The sequence below is a fragment of the Ochotona princeps genome, chromosome 4 (assembly GCF_030435755.1).
Source record: "Ochotona princeps isolate mOchPri1 chromosome 4, mOchPri1.hap1, whole genome shotgun sequence".
NCBI classification, from domain to species: Eukaryota; Metazoa; Chordata; class Mammalia; order Lagomorpha; family Ochotonidae; genus Ochotona; species Ochotona princeps.
In genome coordinates, this window is record NC_080835.1 from 10116093 (window position 1) to 10130894 (window position 14802).

At 39.5% G+C, this 14802-nt stretch overlaps 1 protein-coding gene across 1 annotated transcript; it reads left to right on the forward strand.

The window, feature by feature from the left end:
• The first annotated feature begins 90 nt into the window (after positions 1 to 90).
• LOC101535089 (importin subunit alpha-1-like) lies at positions 91 to 2039 on the forward strand. The gene is given in 2 exon segments (XM_036498431.2): positions 91 to 274; positions 276 to 2039. Coding segments are annotated over 2 exon segments (1617 nt in total). The 5' UTR covers positions 91 to 212; the 3' UTR covers positions 1831 to 2039.
• The last annotated feature ends 12763 nt before the right edge of the window (positions 2040 to 14802 follow it).

The window sequence follows — 14802 nt, forward strand, 5'->3', positions numbered from 1 at the left end:
CAGGATTCAGAAACAGCTGGAACTTGACCCAGGCAGTCTGTATGCAATGTGGATGTCCCAAGTGTTGTCTTAATCACTGCACCAGCACGCCTTCTGTGGGCAGAGCTGTGTTGGACGTTTTTAGGGCACCTGACCCGCCAGCTTGTGGGCCCACACCGCCTGCTGGGGACGCGTAAGCCGGTCGTGTAGCCTATTCGTTTTACTTCCTAACCATGTCGAGCAATGAGAATGTCAATTCCCCAGCTGCCTGTCTTAACAGATTCAAGAACAAGGGAAGACAGTACAGAAATGAGACGGCGCCAAATAGAAGTGAATGTGGAGCTAAGGAAAGCCAGGAAGGATGATCAGATGCTGCAAAGGAGAAACGTCAGCTCTTTTCCAGACGATGCAACTTCTCCGCTGCAGGAAAACCGCAACAATCAAGCCACTGTAAACTGGTCTGTTGATGACATTGTCAAAGGCATAACCAGTAACAATCTGGAAAGCCAGCTACAAGCTACTCAGGCTGCCAGGAAACTGCTGTCCAGGGAAAAACAGCCCCCAATTGACAACATAATCCGGGCTGGTCTGATTCCCAAGTTTGTGTCTTTCTTGGGCAGAACAGATTGCAACCCTATTCAGTTTGAGTCAGCCTGGGCACTCACTAACATTGCTTCTGGGACCTCGGAACAGACCAAGGCTGTCGTGGATGGAGGGGCTATCCCAGCCTTCATTGCTCTGCTGGGGTCTCCCCATGCTCACATTAGTGAACAGGCTGTGTGGGCTCTAGGAAACATTGCAGGGGATGGTTCCGTTTTCCGAGACCTGGTTATCAAATACGGTGCGATTGACCCACTGTTGGCTCTTCTGGCTGTTCCTGATATGTCGTCTCTGGCCTGCGGTTACTTACGGAATCTTACATGGACACTTTCAAACCTTTGTTGCAACAAGAATCCGGCACCTCCATTAGATGCTGTTGAGTAGATTCTTCCTACTCTAGTTTGTCTCCTGCAACATGATGATTCAGAAGTGTTAGCAGATACCTGCTGGGCAATTTCCTACCTTACTGATGGCCCAAATGAGCGGATTGAAATGGTTGTGAAGACGGGAGTTGTGCCCCAGCTAGTGAAGCTTCTAGCTTCTAATGAGTTGCCAATTGTGACCCCTACGCTGAGAGCCATAGGGAATATTGTCACGGGGACAGACGAACAGACACAGGTTGCGATCGATGCAGGAGCGCTTGCGGTCTTTCCCAGCCTGTTGACTAACCCCAAAACTAACATTCAGAAGGAGGCCACGTGGACGATGTCCAACATCACAGCTGGGCGTCAGGACCAGAAACAGCAGGTTGTGAATCATGGATTAGTCCCATTCCTCGTCGGTGTTCTCTCAAAGGCAGACTTTAAGACACGAAAGGAAGCTGTCTGGGCTGTAACCAACTATACAAGTGGCGGGACAGTAGAGCAGATTGTATACCTTGTTCGTTGCGGCATCATAGAACCAAAATTAACTGCAAAAGATACCAAAATTATTTTGGTTATTCTGGATGCCATTTCAAATATCTTTCAGGCTGCTGAGAAATTAGGTGAAACTGAGAAACTAAGTATAATGATTGAAGAATGTGGAGGCTTGGACAAAATTGAAGCTCTTCAAAACCATGAAAATGAATCTGTGTACAGGGCTTCATTAAACTTGATTGAGAAATATTTCTCTGTAGAGGAAGAGGAAGATCAAAATGTGCCAGGAACTACCTCTGAAGGCTACACCTTCCAAGTGCAGAATGGGACACCGGGCACCTTTAACTTAAGCTGTGCAGCTGAGACAGATGTTGTTTTGTGCACTGTTTGGTAAAAGTTTGTCTTACTGTTTCTCTACTAAGACCTCTTTTTTAAATGTGGTTTGTTACTGTAGCACTTTTACAACAAAACTATACTTGAACAGTTCCAAACTGTACATACTGTATGAAGCTTGTCCTCTGAATGAGTTTCTTATTTCTGTTGAATTTCGTATCTTACAGTGTCCTGTAAATAAAGATTCAATTCCACCCCCCCAAAAAAAAATCACTGTGCCAAATGCCTGCTCCCAATGTAATTCTTAATAGTGTCATACTATTTCACTTTTTGGAAATGATCTGTTTGATTTAATTTTACTCATTTAATATTAAAAGCTGTTTTTTAAAAATTAAAAATTTTAATAATTTAATTTTAAATTAAAATAAGTATTATACTTATTCAGTCCTATTTTACAGTTTAAACACTTAACCTCTCACTGGATTTCCATGGGGCAGAAGTCACATGTTATAACTCATAAAATGCTTATTGAATGAATTCGAGATAAGGATGTAGATTCTTTTTTTTCCCCTTGTGTGTTATCAAAGGTTTCTTTCTGTTGTGGTTTTCCATTTTGTAACATTTTATTTCAGAATAATTTCAAGTTTATAAAGCAAAAATTGTGAGTGAGGTAGTAATACAGACTTCCTGTCACCCTCATCCCACTTTGTCTTTTATGAATATGCTGTATTTGTATGTTTGTGAAAGCTAATAACCCTCACCAAGCTTCTGTTTCTATGCTCTAAGCTCTTTCTATTCTTCTCACCTCTCCTAATCGCTTATTCATGTATTCTTCTAAAATATGAAAAGTGATGATGATTTATTAATGCTATGAGATTAAGAGAATGATCATTTCAGTCTTATGTTTTTCAATGTTTCTCAAAGTTTGAAGATAACTACAGGAACAAGATGTCACCATTATGTTAGAATGAGCCCAGTATCATGGTGATTTTCTGACAAGGGATCCTATGATTGATTTGACTGCTGGTATGCAGAGAATAAGAAGAGAAATCTTAGAAATAGTGGTGAGCTTTAATCCTGGATTCCCCTCATATGGCCTGGTGACCCTCAGACTCACCTCTTAATCAGAGTACTTTGTATCATACCTGTATTCTGCCCTCTTTCCTTCCTGGTGTCATAACTGGAATTGTTGCTATCAATGGTGTGATGTTTCTGTGTGTTATCTGTTGTGTATTTCTTCAACTCCCTTTTATAAGGATTGGATACAGCATCATTTCATAATCTCTTTTTTATCATTAACTGAGACACATGTATGTAAAACTGGGTTAAATATTAATGAATTGGTGCTGATGCCACAAAAATCACTTTATAAAGGAAGAGAAAGATTCTGAAATGTGTAGTCCCAGAAATGTAGATGTTATGGTAAATGTGTTCCTTACCTTTAGTGATTTTTCTTGCGAGCTTAGGAAAAAGATCCAAAATGGTATCCTGCGGAGTTGCCATTGTATGTCTGAAAGCATCTCTGGAGATAAACATGAAAGTTTTGTCAGTAGCTAATGAACTTCTAACCAAACAAGAGCTATTTAGTAATAGAAGCTATTATTGTTACGGCATAAATGACATTTATTAGTAAATTAATTTGTTTTATTTGTTTATTTTTTACAGGTGACGAAGGACATTTATTCAGACTCAATTCAGCCATGTGTGTAAAAAAAAATCTATCGCTGAGTCAAGGACTAGAACAATCAGGTTTGTGTCCTCTCCCTGCCTCTTCTCGGGCACAGGAAACCCCTTTTACCAGATGCCAGTTTTGGGGGAGGGTAGCTGGGGGTGGGGAAAAGCTGGGTACTTCTTCGTCACCTCCACCTTGGCTGTTGCTAAGTCTGCCTCCTTCTGGGCATCAGGAAGGTGACTTGCTCCTTCTGGAAAGCCTCCAGCTGCTTGGAGAAGAGACCCTTCATTGTCCTGCAGCTGAGGTAACAGGTAGAGCCAATGATGAACCTGACCACGGAGGACTGGATGCGTCCAGCAGGGCCAGTTGTCCCTGGCTTTAACCAGTGCCATCTCATACATGTGCTTCAGGGTCGCCAGGGCTGCTACCTCCATCCCAGTCTACTGGGCTCCGTTGTTAATCCCAGCCACGTACTTGAGGGAGTAGGAGGTGGTGACTCCAGGTTCATCCTTCAGCTCTGAGCTTCCCAAGCTATTAGTGGAGAGAAACAAGGTTTACTTAAAAAAATCCATCTGTTGCAAACTGGTACTTTTATAAAGCATGCTAAAAAGAATTACAAGGAAAGTAAAACACAAAGACAACTGTTTGTGCTTTTAAAAATTAGATTCAGTAGGTGTAATGCCTTTATAATCATGTGTATATCATGTAAATAACAATAACATGGAAAAACAGAAAAGTTTTTCAAATCTGAGCATATTGATAGGCAATTAATAAAAATGATACATTATTAAAAACGTAACTACTATTACATATAGATTTTTGGCCTTCCAAAGTTGTAACCAAACAAAATTACCAAGGGAATAGTTATATACTATGTCAAAAGTATGTATTCATGCTTGAACAAAAATAAATGTCACTGTTTAAAGTTCCACCATTTAAATGATTCTACTTCTTGCTTTTTATTTTTGTTTCTTCTGCAATGGTTGCATAATAATGCTACTTTTAGATGACAATGTACGTTCAAATTATTCCTTTTTAAAATATATAACTCATGGTAGAAAAATCAATCTCATAGAGATATGTTCAAAGGAACAAAAAGAAGTTTAGAATAATTTCCTATAGACAGAGGATATTACTTTAAAACTTCACCTAAAAACTAATGATACTCTGTTTTCAAAATACCTATTCGGTCAATCAGTGGTCAGTTCCAAAAATGAAATCCTGCCAAGGTATAGGAAATTAATACTTTTCTTTTGAAAAAAAAAAAAAACAGTGTCCAGAAATAATACTTTTTAATTTCTAGTGTTTTTGTTGACTAAGTATGAAATTCATAAGGTGATCATTTCTTTGGTGATGTTCATTATCGTTTCCTTGCTGTTTATCATCATTGTTTTCTTGTTGTTAGATGAGCCTATCAGCTATTTTTATCTTTAAGCTTTTCCTAAGCTAATATTTTGCTCCTTGGTTCTTACCTGTCATTATAAAACATGGCATTTAGTAATATTATTACAACATTGTTCTTGAATGTACAATTGAAATTTCTTACTCTAAGTTGTTCATGTGCTATATACAACTGATTTTGAAAGCTCAAAGGAAAGTGAGAAAACGTATTTCTTATAGAAGCTATTTTCAGAATTATTTATGTATTAATTTAAAGGTAGAATTACACAGAATGAGAAAGCAAATGTGAAGTATCTATATCTACATATATATTATATATAGATATAGATGTATATATGCATATCTATATCTATCTATCTATCTATCTATCTATCTATCTATCTATCTATCGAAATACAGTGAAGGAGAGGGAGATGTTTCATCTGCTGATTCACTTCATAAACAGCCACAATGGCAGGGGTTGGGTCAGGCAAAACTCAGGAGAGCCTGGGCATTCTTCCAAGTCTGTCTCCCATATAGGTTGAGGGCTCCAAGCACATGAGCCATCTTCTGCTGCTTTCCCAGGAATTTCAGCAGGGAGCTGAGCTGGATGTGGTCCAGCCAGGTCTCACTGGTGTCCACACAGGAATGGAAGAGTCACAGGCAGTGCCTTTACCCTATTATACCACAATGCCTGCCCCAAATCATATTTCTGAAATATCATATTACAAAGGAACTACTGTTTCAAATGGAAATACATTTTAATCCTAAACAGTTTATGCTCTACAATAATTCCAGTTCTGTTATCTGTGATTCTTGGAGCGGCTCTCTATCACTGTCAAACAAGAGCACAGAACATGAGATTATACACCCAGTAGGTCTGTTTTCTTTGGCCAAATATTGGCCATTTTTTCTGTTCTCCCACTTGCTGCTTTGCTAACTCTATGCCTTTAACAACTTACCTAAATCCTTCTCAGTTCCTAAATGTCAACTTTAAAATGATAAATGATAGCCATAATAGAAGTTGTTATAAATATAAAATCATTCTACTTGTCAAGTGCTTGGAACAGAGAATGGAACCGTATAAAGAGAAATGTAATAGAGAGAATGAAATTGTATGAAAAATTGACCAAAAACTCATTGACCTTCAAAATGTCAGTGCCATGAATCAGAAGGCAGGAGACAGATCAGGGTAGAGTGACCAGAGTAAGAATTTTCCTGAGCATTAAGTAAGCACACAGGTAGCTGCAGTTTCAAATCATCCCATTAAGTTGTATATTGTCCCATACATGCACATGTGTGTGATCTCGTGACATCCTTTACTGTTGATAATTGCATGGTTTTAGTTTCTTTGAGAAACTTGGTGAGAGTAGCAAGACTTATGTCTGCTGTTTAATTTCTGGACTAACGTCCATAATTTTCATCTATTGTGTGAAACTACTAATAGTTTTCTTCATAAAGATGATGGCCACTCCCTGTGTGCCTTTTTATAGAGTGAAGTTCAATTTTAAACAAACCAGGCTTTTAATTGATTGAGATGATACTCTGCCGGCTCTACCTTCAGACCAGAGATAGCCTCCCCAAGTAACCGTTGAACTTATCTGGACAATAAGATGCTGGACTTTATGCTTGGTAGATGCTTGCAATGAAAGAATCTCAACTGAATTTGAACTGTGGCAATGCAACAAGATGGAGGAATCCACCATGGGGGGGGTGTTGGGGAGGGGTGGAGGGAATCCCAGAGCCTATAAATCTGTGTCATATAATGCAATGTAATCAATAAAAAAATTGCAAAAAGTTTATTTAAACAAACCAGCCATTTACCTTATAGCAGCATGGCTGAATACACAAACAGCTAAAATGCTTGGGGGCAAATAACTGATTTCCCAAATAAAATGAGAGCCATCCTGTGAATGATGCAGAAAACGGGCAAACAGTGACAAGACTCGTTCCACAGATTCCACCTAATGATTTAACATATTTCTTTTTCTTGGTAGTGTGAGATACTTTTACTGCTGGTTGTCCTTTTTTATCTAAAAATCAAAACATTTGGAATTATTTTTAAGCAAAATAAAGGCATAAAACACAGAAAATCTTATAGGAACAATAGTGCAAGCCTATAGCAACCAGAGAAAAGTTTGCCACTTCAGTCTTGAATTAGATGATTTCAAATAAAAACTGGAAATATTTTTTTTTATGTGAATTCCTTATCCCCACCTTCACATTGGCTGGACTTTTTAACAGTGAAGACAATTACCATCTCTGAGAATCCATAGCAGCATATAGTAAAATACAATACTGAGTCCTTTCCGTGGAAGACCTAGCACCTGCAGCCTTCCACTAATACAGCTCCTGGCCTAGCAAACTGATTCTTCCTGTGGTTTTTTTTTTCATTTCCAGAAAGAGGCATCCTAATTAAGATTATTCCAACACCAAGTGCTTCCATGTTTCTTCTCTGCTGTGTAGTCTTATGGCAACCACATTGCCACTGAATGTGCACAGTGCAGATTGCCTGTTGTTTGTTGATGGAAGGGCACACATTTGAGCCTTCTATGTCACCTTTTCCAAGAACTAGTTCTTGATACTTTCTCCTTGCTTTTTACCCATGCGATAGCACTTGACTTTTTCACTCATCTCTTGTCTCCTTAACCTCATGATTCCATTTTCCCTTATTCATCTATTGATCTCAACATACAGAATTGTCTTCATCTTTCCAGCCTAGAGATTAAACACAGCACAGAACACAGAAAGCTGTATCCACCCTGTTATGCCCATCGATTCAAGTGGAGACAAAGGAAGAGATGTTTCCATGGACTTACTTGGTTTCCTTGACACCTGTGTGCTTTCTCTTTCTCAGTTGAAGACTCTCTGCCTGTCTCAGATGTTCACCTGGATTTTATAAGCATCTTTCACTTCCTTACTTCAAACCCACCCATCTCTCACCTTTTTTTATAATTCCAAAGTCCTTTTATTGTTGACCATATGTCAGCCAAGTGACTACATAGGCCCTTTGTAAATTTTGGAGCATGTGAACACTCATTTGTGCTGGGAAACCTGCTTTGACACACCCAACCTTTCAGATTTTCCTCAGCTTTTCTTGTACTTTTTGATGCTCATCAATGTAATGCCAGCTTGCATTTTTGAGCCTTACACTTAGATAAACAGAAGTCAGAAAATTTCAGTGACAGAATAACCCGTAAATCCAACCACGCAGACATAATTAATGATAGCATTGTTTTAGATATATAAATTTTGCATGTAATTATGCATTATATATGGAAAGATTGACTTCATAAAAAATCATCAGATTAGGATTATATTGTACTTGTGCTTTGTAATGAGCTTTTCAACTTAATGTTTTATAAATACCTTTCCATGTCAATAAACATGTATTGTAATTATTATTTATTCCCTATTAAGGCAGAACAAGGAGAGTGAGAGTGAGTGAGAGTGAGTGAGAGAGAAATAGAGACAGAGGAAGAAATAGAGATCTTTCATCCTCTTCTTTAATCTTCAAGTACTCACTGTAACCAGGACTGGAACAGGCCTGGGTAGCAGCAATAATCTCAATTTAGGCATACCATGTTGTTGGTGGAGAACTAACTACGTGAGCCAACCTGACTACCCAACAGGGTGCTCCTTAGAAGGAACTGGATTCAGAAACAGAGGTGGAACTTGACCCCAGGTCTTCCAGTATGTGATGTGAACGTCCCAAGTGGTGTCTTAATCACTGCACCAAATGCTTATTCCCACTGTAATTCTTAATAGTGTCACACTATTTCACTTTTTGGGAATGATCTATTTTATTTATTTTTATATTTTAATTATTTTTTAAAAATCATTTTTTGGGAATGATTTAAAAAAATTTTTAGTAATGTAATTTTAAATTAAAACAAATATTTTATTATTTCAGTCCTATCTCACAGTGCAAATGTATAATCTCACACAGGATTTCCATGGGGCAGAAGTCACATGTTATAACTCATAAAGTGCTTATTGAATGAGTTAGAGAGAAGGGTGTAGATTCTTTTTTTCCCCTTGTGTGTTATTAAAGGTTTCTTTCTGTTGTGGTTTTACATTTTGTAATATTTTATTTCAGAATAATTTCAAGTTTATAAAGCAAAAATTGTGAGTGAGGTAGTAATACAGACTTCCTGTCACCCTCATCCCACTTTGTCTTTTATGAATATGCTGTATTTGTATGTTTGTGAAAGCCAATAACCCTCACCAAGCTTCTGTTTCTATGCTTTAAGCTCCTTCTATTCTCATCTTTCCTAATCACTAATTAATGTATTCTTCTAAGATGTAAAAAATGATGATTTATTAATGCTGTGAGATTAAGAAAATGATTAGTTCAGTCTTATATTTTTTTCAATATTTCTCAAAGTTTCAGGATTCTAAAGGAACAAGATGTCACCATTATGTTAGAATGAGCCCAGTATCATGGTGATTTTCTGACAAGGGGTCCTATGGTTGACCTGATAACTCCAACATGATGCTGGGGGCGGCTTCCGGCTTTACTTCACCTATGTGAGAGCATTGTGCTCTGGGTTCTGCCAAGGTGGGCCAGAGGTTAAGGGTCCTAGTCAATTGAAGTTTTCAAGTTCATTTTGTTTATTTGAAAAACAGAGGAGAACTGAATAAGAGGGATAAAGGTCAGTGGAGGGGGAGAGAGGGAGAGATCTTGCAAAGGATGGCTTACTCTGCAAGAACAGTGGGGTTCCTAAGAAATGAATTCATACTCGAAATTTCAGACGAGATCCAGAGAGGCTGGTTACTGCAGGTTGAATTGAATAATAAAGCTCCAATTCCAGGGCCATGTTGCAGCTCTGAGCTTCCCAAGTTGTTAGTGGAGAGAAACAAGGTTTACATAAAAAAATCCATCTGTTGTAAACTGGTACCTTTATAAAGCATGCCAAAATGAATTGCAAGCACAGTAAAATACAAAGACAACAGTTTGAGGTTTTAAAAATTAGAGTCAGTAGGTGTAATTGATGTTACAACATCATGTATATACACAACATCATGTGTATATCATGTAAACATTATACAATTCCAAGCCTGAGCATATTGATGGGCAAATATATAGTCACTATTCTAAAAAGTCCACATTATTACAATTGCAGTTAGTGTTATATATAGCTTTTTGGCCTTCCAAAGTTGTAACTAAACAGAAAATTGTCAAGGGAACAGTTATATCCTATGTCAAAAGTCTATATACATGCTTGTCCAAAAATAAATGTCACTCTTGAAAGTTCCACCATTTAAATGATTCTACTTCTTGCCTTTTAATTTGTTTGTTCTGTCGTGAATGTATAATAATGCTACATTTAGATATCAATGTACTTGCAAGTTATTTCTTTTTAAAAAATATAACTCATCATAGAGAAATCAGTCTTATAGAGGTATGTTGAAAGGAAGAGAAAAAGTTGAGAATAATTTCATAGACTAAGATATTATTATAAAACCTCACTGAAAAACCAAATAGTAATAATGTGTTTTCTTTTTTTTTTTTAAAGATTTATTTATTTTCATTACAAAGTCAGATATACAGAGAGGAAGAGAGAGAGAGAGGAAGATCTTCTGTCCAATGATTCACTCCCCAAGTGAGCCGCAACGGGCTGGTGCACGCCGATCCGATGCCGGGAACCAGGAAACTCCTCCAGGTATCCCACGTGGGTGCAGGGTCCCAAAGCTTTGGGTCGTCCTCGACTGCTTTCCCAGGCCACAAGCAGGGAGCTGGATGGGAAGTGGAGCTGCCGGGATTAGAACCAGCGCCCATATGGGATCCTGGGGCGTTCAAGGCGAGGACTTTAGCCACTAGGCCACGCCGCCGGGCCCAATAATGTGTTTTCAAATACATCTTCGTTCAGTCAGTGGTCAGTTTTGAGAAAGAATTCCTGGCAAGGTATTGGATAAAGAATAATTTTCTTTTGATAAAAATCAGCATCCAGAATGGGTAATTTTTAATTTCTTGCATTTTATTGACTAACTATGAAATTCATAAATTTATAAGGTGACTATGTTTTGGTCTTTTGGGGGTGCTGTTCACTATCTAAATCATCATCATTTTTCCTTGTTGTTAAATGAGCCTATCTGCTATTTTTATCTTTAAGCTTTTCCTAAGCTAATATTTGTTTTTGCTCCTTGGTTCTTACAGGTCATTATAAAACATGTTGGATTCCTTCTTTGCATAAAATAATTGTAATAACTACATCATTGGGGATATCATACAAATAAGTACATTTGGACAGTCAGACCTTTGAAAAGCTGAGATCATTCTGGTGTGTTATCTTCAAAAATTACACATGTATCTTTCCATATCGCAAAGAGTTTCAATAGAATTTTCCCATTTACTAATAAGTTATGAAGAATGTTTAAATCTTCTTAATTTCTTTTACATTTTGGGGAGACACTGTTTGCAATCCAATTTTTAGCATATTCCATATTGTAAGAGTGTCCTATAGAGTTTGATATGGAGGTTACACTATTTTTAATGCAAATTTGAAAATATTCAAAATGGTCTTTGCCTTTGCAATAGAGATAGAAGTTAGCAAATGCATTGCAGCAATTTTCCATATTTATATTTTCATGAATTGAGACAAAGGAAAGGATGGGGCGAGAGACTGAGAATTTGAGAGGCAGGCGTTCCAGCTTTGGTGATATTTGCATCACAGTCTCTATCCTACAGCTGGAGTTCCTGGGAATCTGGTCTTCTAGGAAGGAGAAGAGTAAGGACTAAGTCATTCAGCATGAAGCGTTCAGAGAAGAAGCCAGAGTTTAAGAAATTGTATCCGAGTAGAGAAACAACATGCTTAGGGCTCCTAGAGTATGTATGAAAATCAAAATGTTTTTAATGATACAATTCCACTGGCTCTGGGATTTCCCTTATCCTGTCCTCAAATTCCATCCACCTCACTGAGTTCCTCTATATTATTATAATAGTATAGTCCTTCATATGCAGTCATAATTCCATCATTCTGCTATTTAAGTGTATCCTGACATTGTGGGTAGAGAGTCCAGCATCCTATTGTCAAGATATCTTGAAGTTTCATTGGGAGTTCATCTTTGATTGGAAGTAGAGATGCATACTGCATTGTATCTTCGCAATTGTATGTGATAGTCTGCACTACATAATTACTGTACATCCCTTCAAATGAAAAGCCATAAAAGAAAATCAACAACAGCAACAAAGTTAGAATATTTACAACCTCCTAAAGTTAGGTAACATGCTGCTGAATGACCAATGAATGTATTCTGAAGAAATGAAAATGAAACTAAAAAACTTTCTAATATATAGGAAACACTCTCCAAGGTATGGGAATGGTGAAAGACTTCTTAGAAAAGGCACCACATGTACTGGTAGTCAAAAAGAAAATAAGCAAATAAAACATATGTAGGAAGATGGCCGACTATAGAGAGCTGGTGTAGGGCAGTGTGGGGACAGAGGGGAACCGATCCAGCAGAGAAACAAACCAGGAGACACAGAATTGTGGGGATAGGTGTAGGAAGGTCACTGGAGTTCCCTGAAGTAAGAAGATCTACACAGTGTGGAGAGACAACCATAAAAAGGAAAAAAGAGGAGACAGCACGCTGCGAGAATTTTAGTGAGTCGCGATCCCAGCCAGGGGGAAGGCGGCGGAATCTCAGCCATTCCAGGGAGGACAAAGGCGGTTGGAAGGACAGGGGTCCACACTGACAGGGGCACAGACCACTGGAGTGCAGGAGACCCTAAAGGAGGCTACTGGATTGAACAAAGGGGGCATCATCCCACGAAGATAAGCAGGGGGTTTGCCCAGAAATGTGCCTCCCAGCAGGTCAGCAACTTTGAGAGAGTGCAGACGAGACTGGAGCTGCGTTCTGGGTCCGTGTTACAGTAATCCCCAACTCAGCTCGGAAAGGTTGACTAACTGCAAGAGACTCCAGTGGAAACTGTTGCTGGGCTCAGCCTGAGCACTAGGAGCGGGGCAACACTCAGCAGAACCTCCCTGGACAGAGGTGCAGGCTGGTGGGAACACGGCTACATGACTCCCATGGCTCTGCTCCCAATGGGGGAACACCATTGAGAAAGTGCAAAAAAAAAAAAAAGAGAAAGAAAAGCCTTGTAAAGGGGGCAGGGCAGGACTGTGAACTTGAACAGATCCCCTGCTGTGCTCAGCTCAGCAAGAGACCCTGAAGCAAAGCCGGTTCTGCAGAACCGTGGGGCAAGTTCTCCCAGCGGACATGTGGCCTGAGGTGGCACAGGGGCCCCAGCTACACGCGGGTCCCGCCCCGAGCCCAAGAGGCGGGACTGGCTCTGTAGACCTGTGGCCTGAGGTGGCGCAGAGGCCCTGAGCCCAAGAGGCAAAACACAGCTCAGCAGAGTCAACTAACCCAGACGGAGGCGTGGAGCAGTGTGTCTTCCAGTGGGGCAACGACTTTGAGTGGGAGCTTCAGGGGGAAGGCCTGGCACTAGGGCTGGGACATAGAGCCTCCTGACCCAGCTCGGGGCTATAGTCCACAAACTCTGAACAACAAGCAGCTGGAACCCCCTGCTGTGCTTAGCTATACTTAGGCCAACACTCCATACAGCAGTTGCTGGGTCACATTCCTATAAGCTACAGCACCGGGACAATGGCTCCGGACAAGCAAATCAGAGGCTAAAATCCCAAAACAACAGGAGGCAAAACACAATGAGGAGAAGTATCAGAAAAGGTAATGACTCAGAAGAAAGATCAAGCATTTCCCCCCCAAACAACCAAAAACTAATCTCAATACCTGGGATGCAAGATGAGGACATAGAGGAATTACCAGAGAAGGAATTTAAGAAACCAGTGATGAGATTCATCAGAGACAGCGAGAAGCGCTGGGAAGAGTCCAAGGAATTCGAAAACCATGTCATTGCAGAAATAAGTCAAAAAGAGAATCCTCGATATAGAACACAAAATTGAAAGCCTAACTAACAGAATGAACACAGCAGAGGACAGAATATCAGAATTGGAAGACATTCAGAATGAAAGGCAGCAGTTCATCAAACAGTTGGAGACAAATCTGGAGAAAGCCAATAGGTCCATACAGGAAATGAAAGACAACCTCAAAAAATCAAATATTAGAATAATAGGGGCTCGGCAGCGTGGCCTAGTGGCTAGGTCCTCGCCTTGATCCCATATGGCCACTGGTCCTAATCCCGGCAGCTCCACTTCCTCTCTGTCTCTCCTCCTCTCAGTACATATGACTTTGTAATAAAAATAAAAAATAAATCTTTAAAAAAAAAAAAAAGAATAATAGGCCTTCCCGAGGGAGTGGAAAAGGAGACTGGCTTGCAACGGGTGTTCAATGAGATAATACAGGAGAACTTCCAGAACACCGGAAATATAAATCCAGCAAAAATCCAGGAAGGTCAGAGAACCCCCAATAGAGTCGACCCAAAGCGATCCTCACCCAGACATGTGGTCCTCAAACTGCCTTCAAGCGAATACAAAGAAACAATTCTAAGACAAGTAAGAAAAAAGGACAAGATTACTTTCAGAGGAAGGCAAATCAGAATCACAGCCGACCTATCAGAAGAAACGCTCCAGGCAAGAAGAGAGTGGGGTAAAACCTATCAAATCCTGAAGCAAAACAACTGCCAACCGAGAATAATGTACCCAGTAAAGCTCTCATTTGTATTTGAGAATGAAATTAAATACTTCAACAGTAAAGAGAAACTAGAAGAATACACCAGCATGAAACCAGCTCTGGAAAATCTCCTCAGGAAGGTGCTAAACCCAGAGAGAAAAAGTGAAAACCAAAATCAAAGATGGCAAATGGGAAGACCTCCCCACTAAAATCCATAAGAGGATAGTCAACCAGGCAGAGATTCTAATAGTCGCAAATACACACTTGCACACTTACACACACTCATGGCAGCCCAAAATCAGTCTCTCTCAATATTATCTCTAAACACAAATGGCCTAAACTCACCAATCAAAAGACACAGATTAACAGACTGGATCCTGAAAC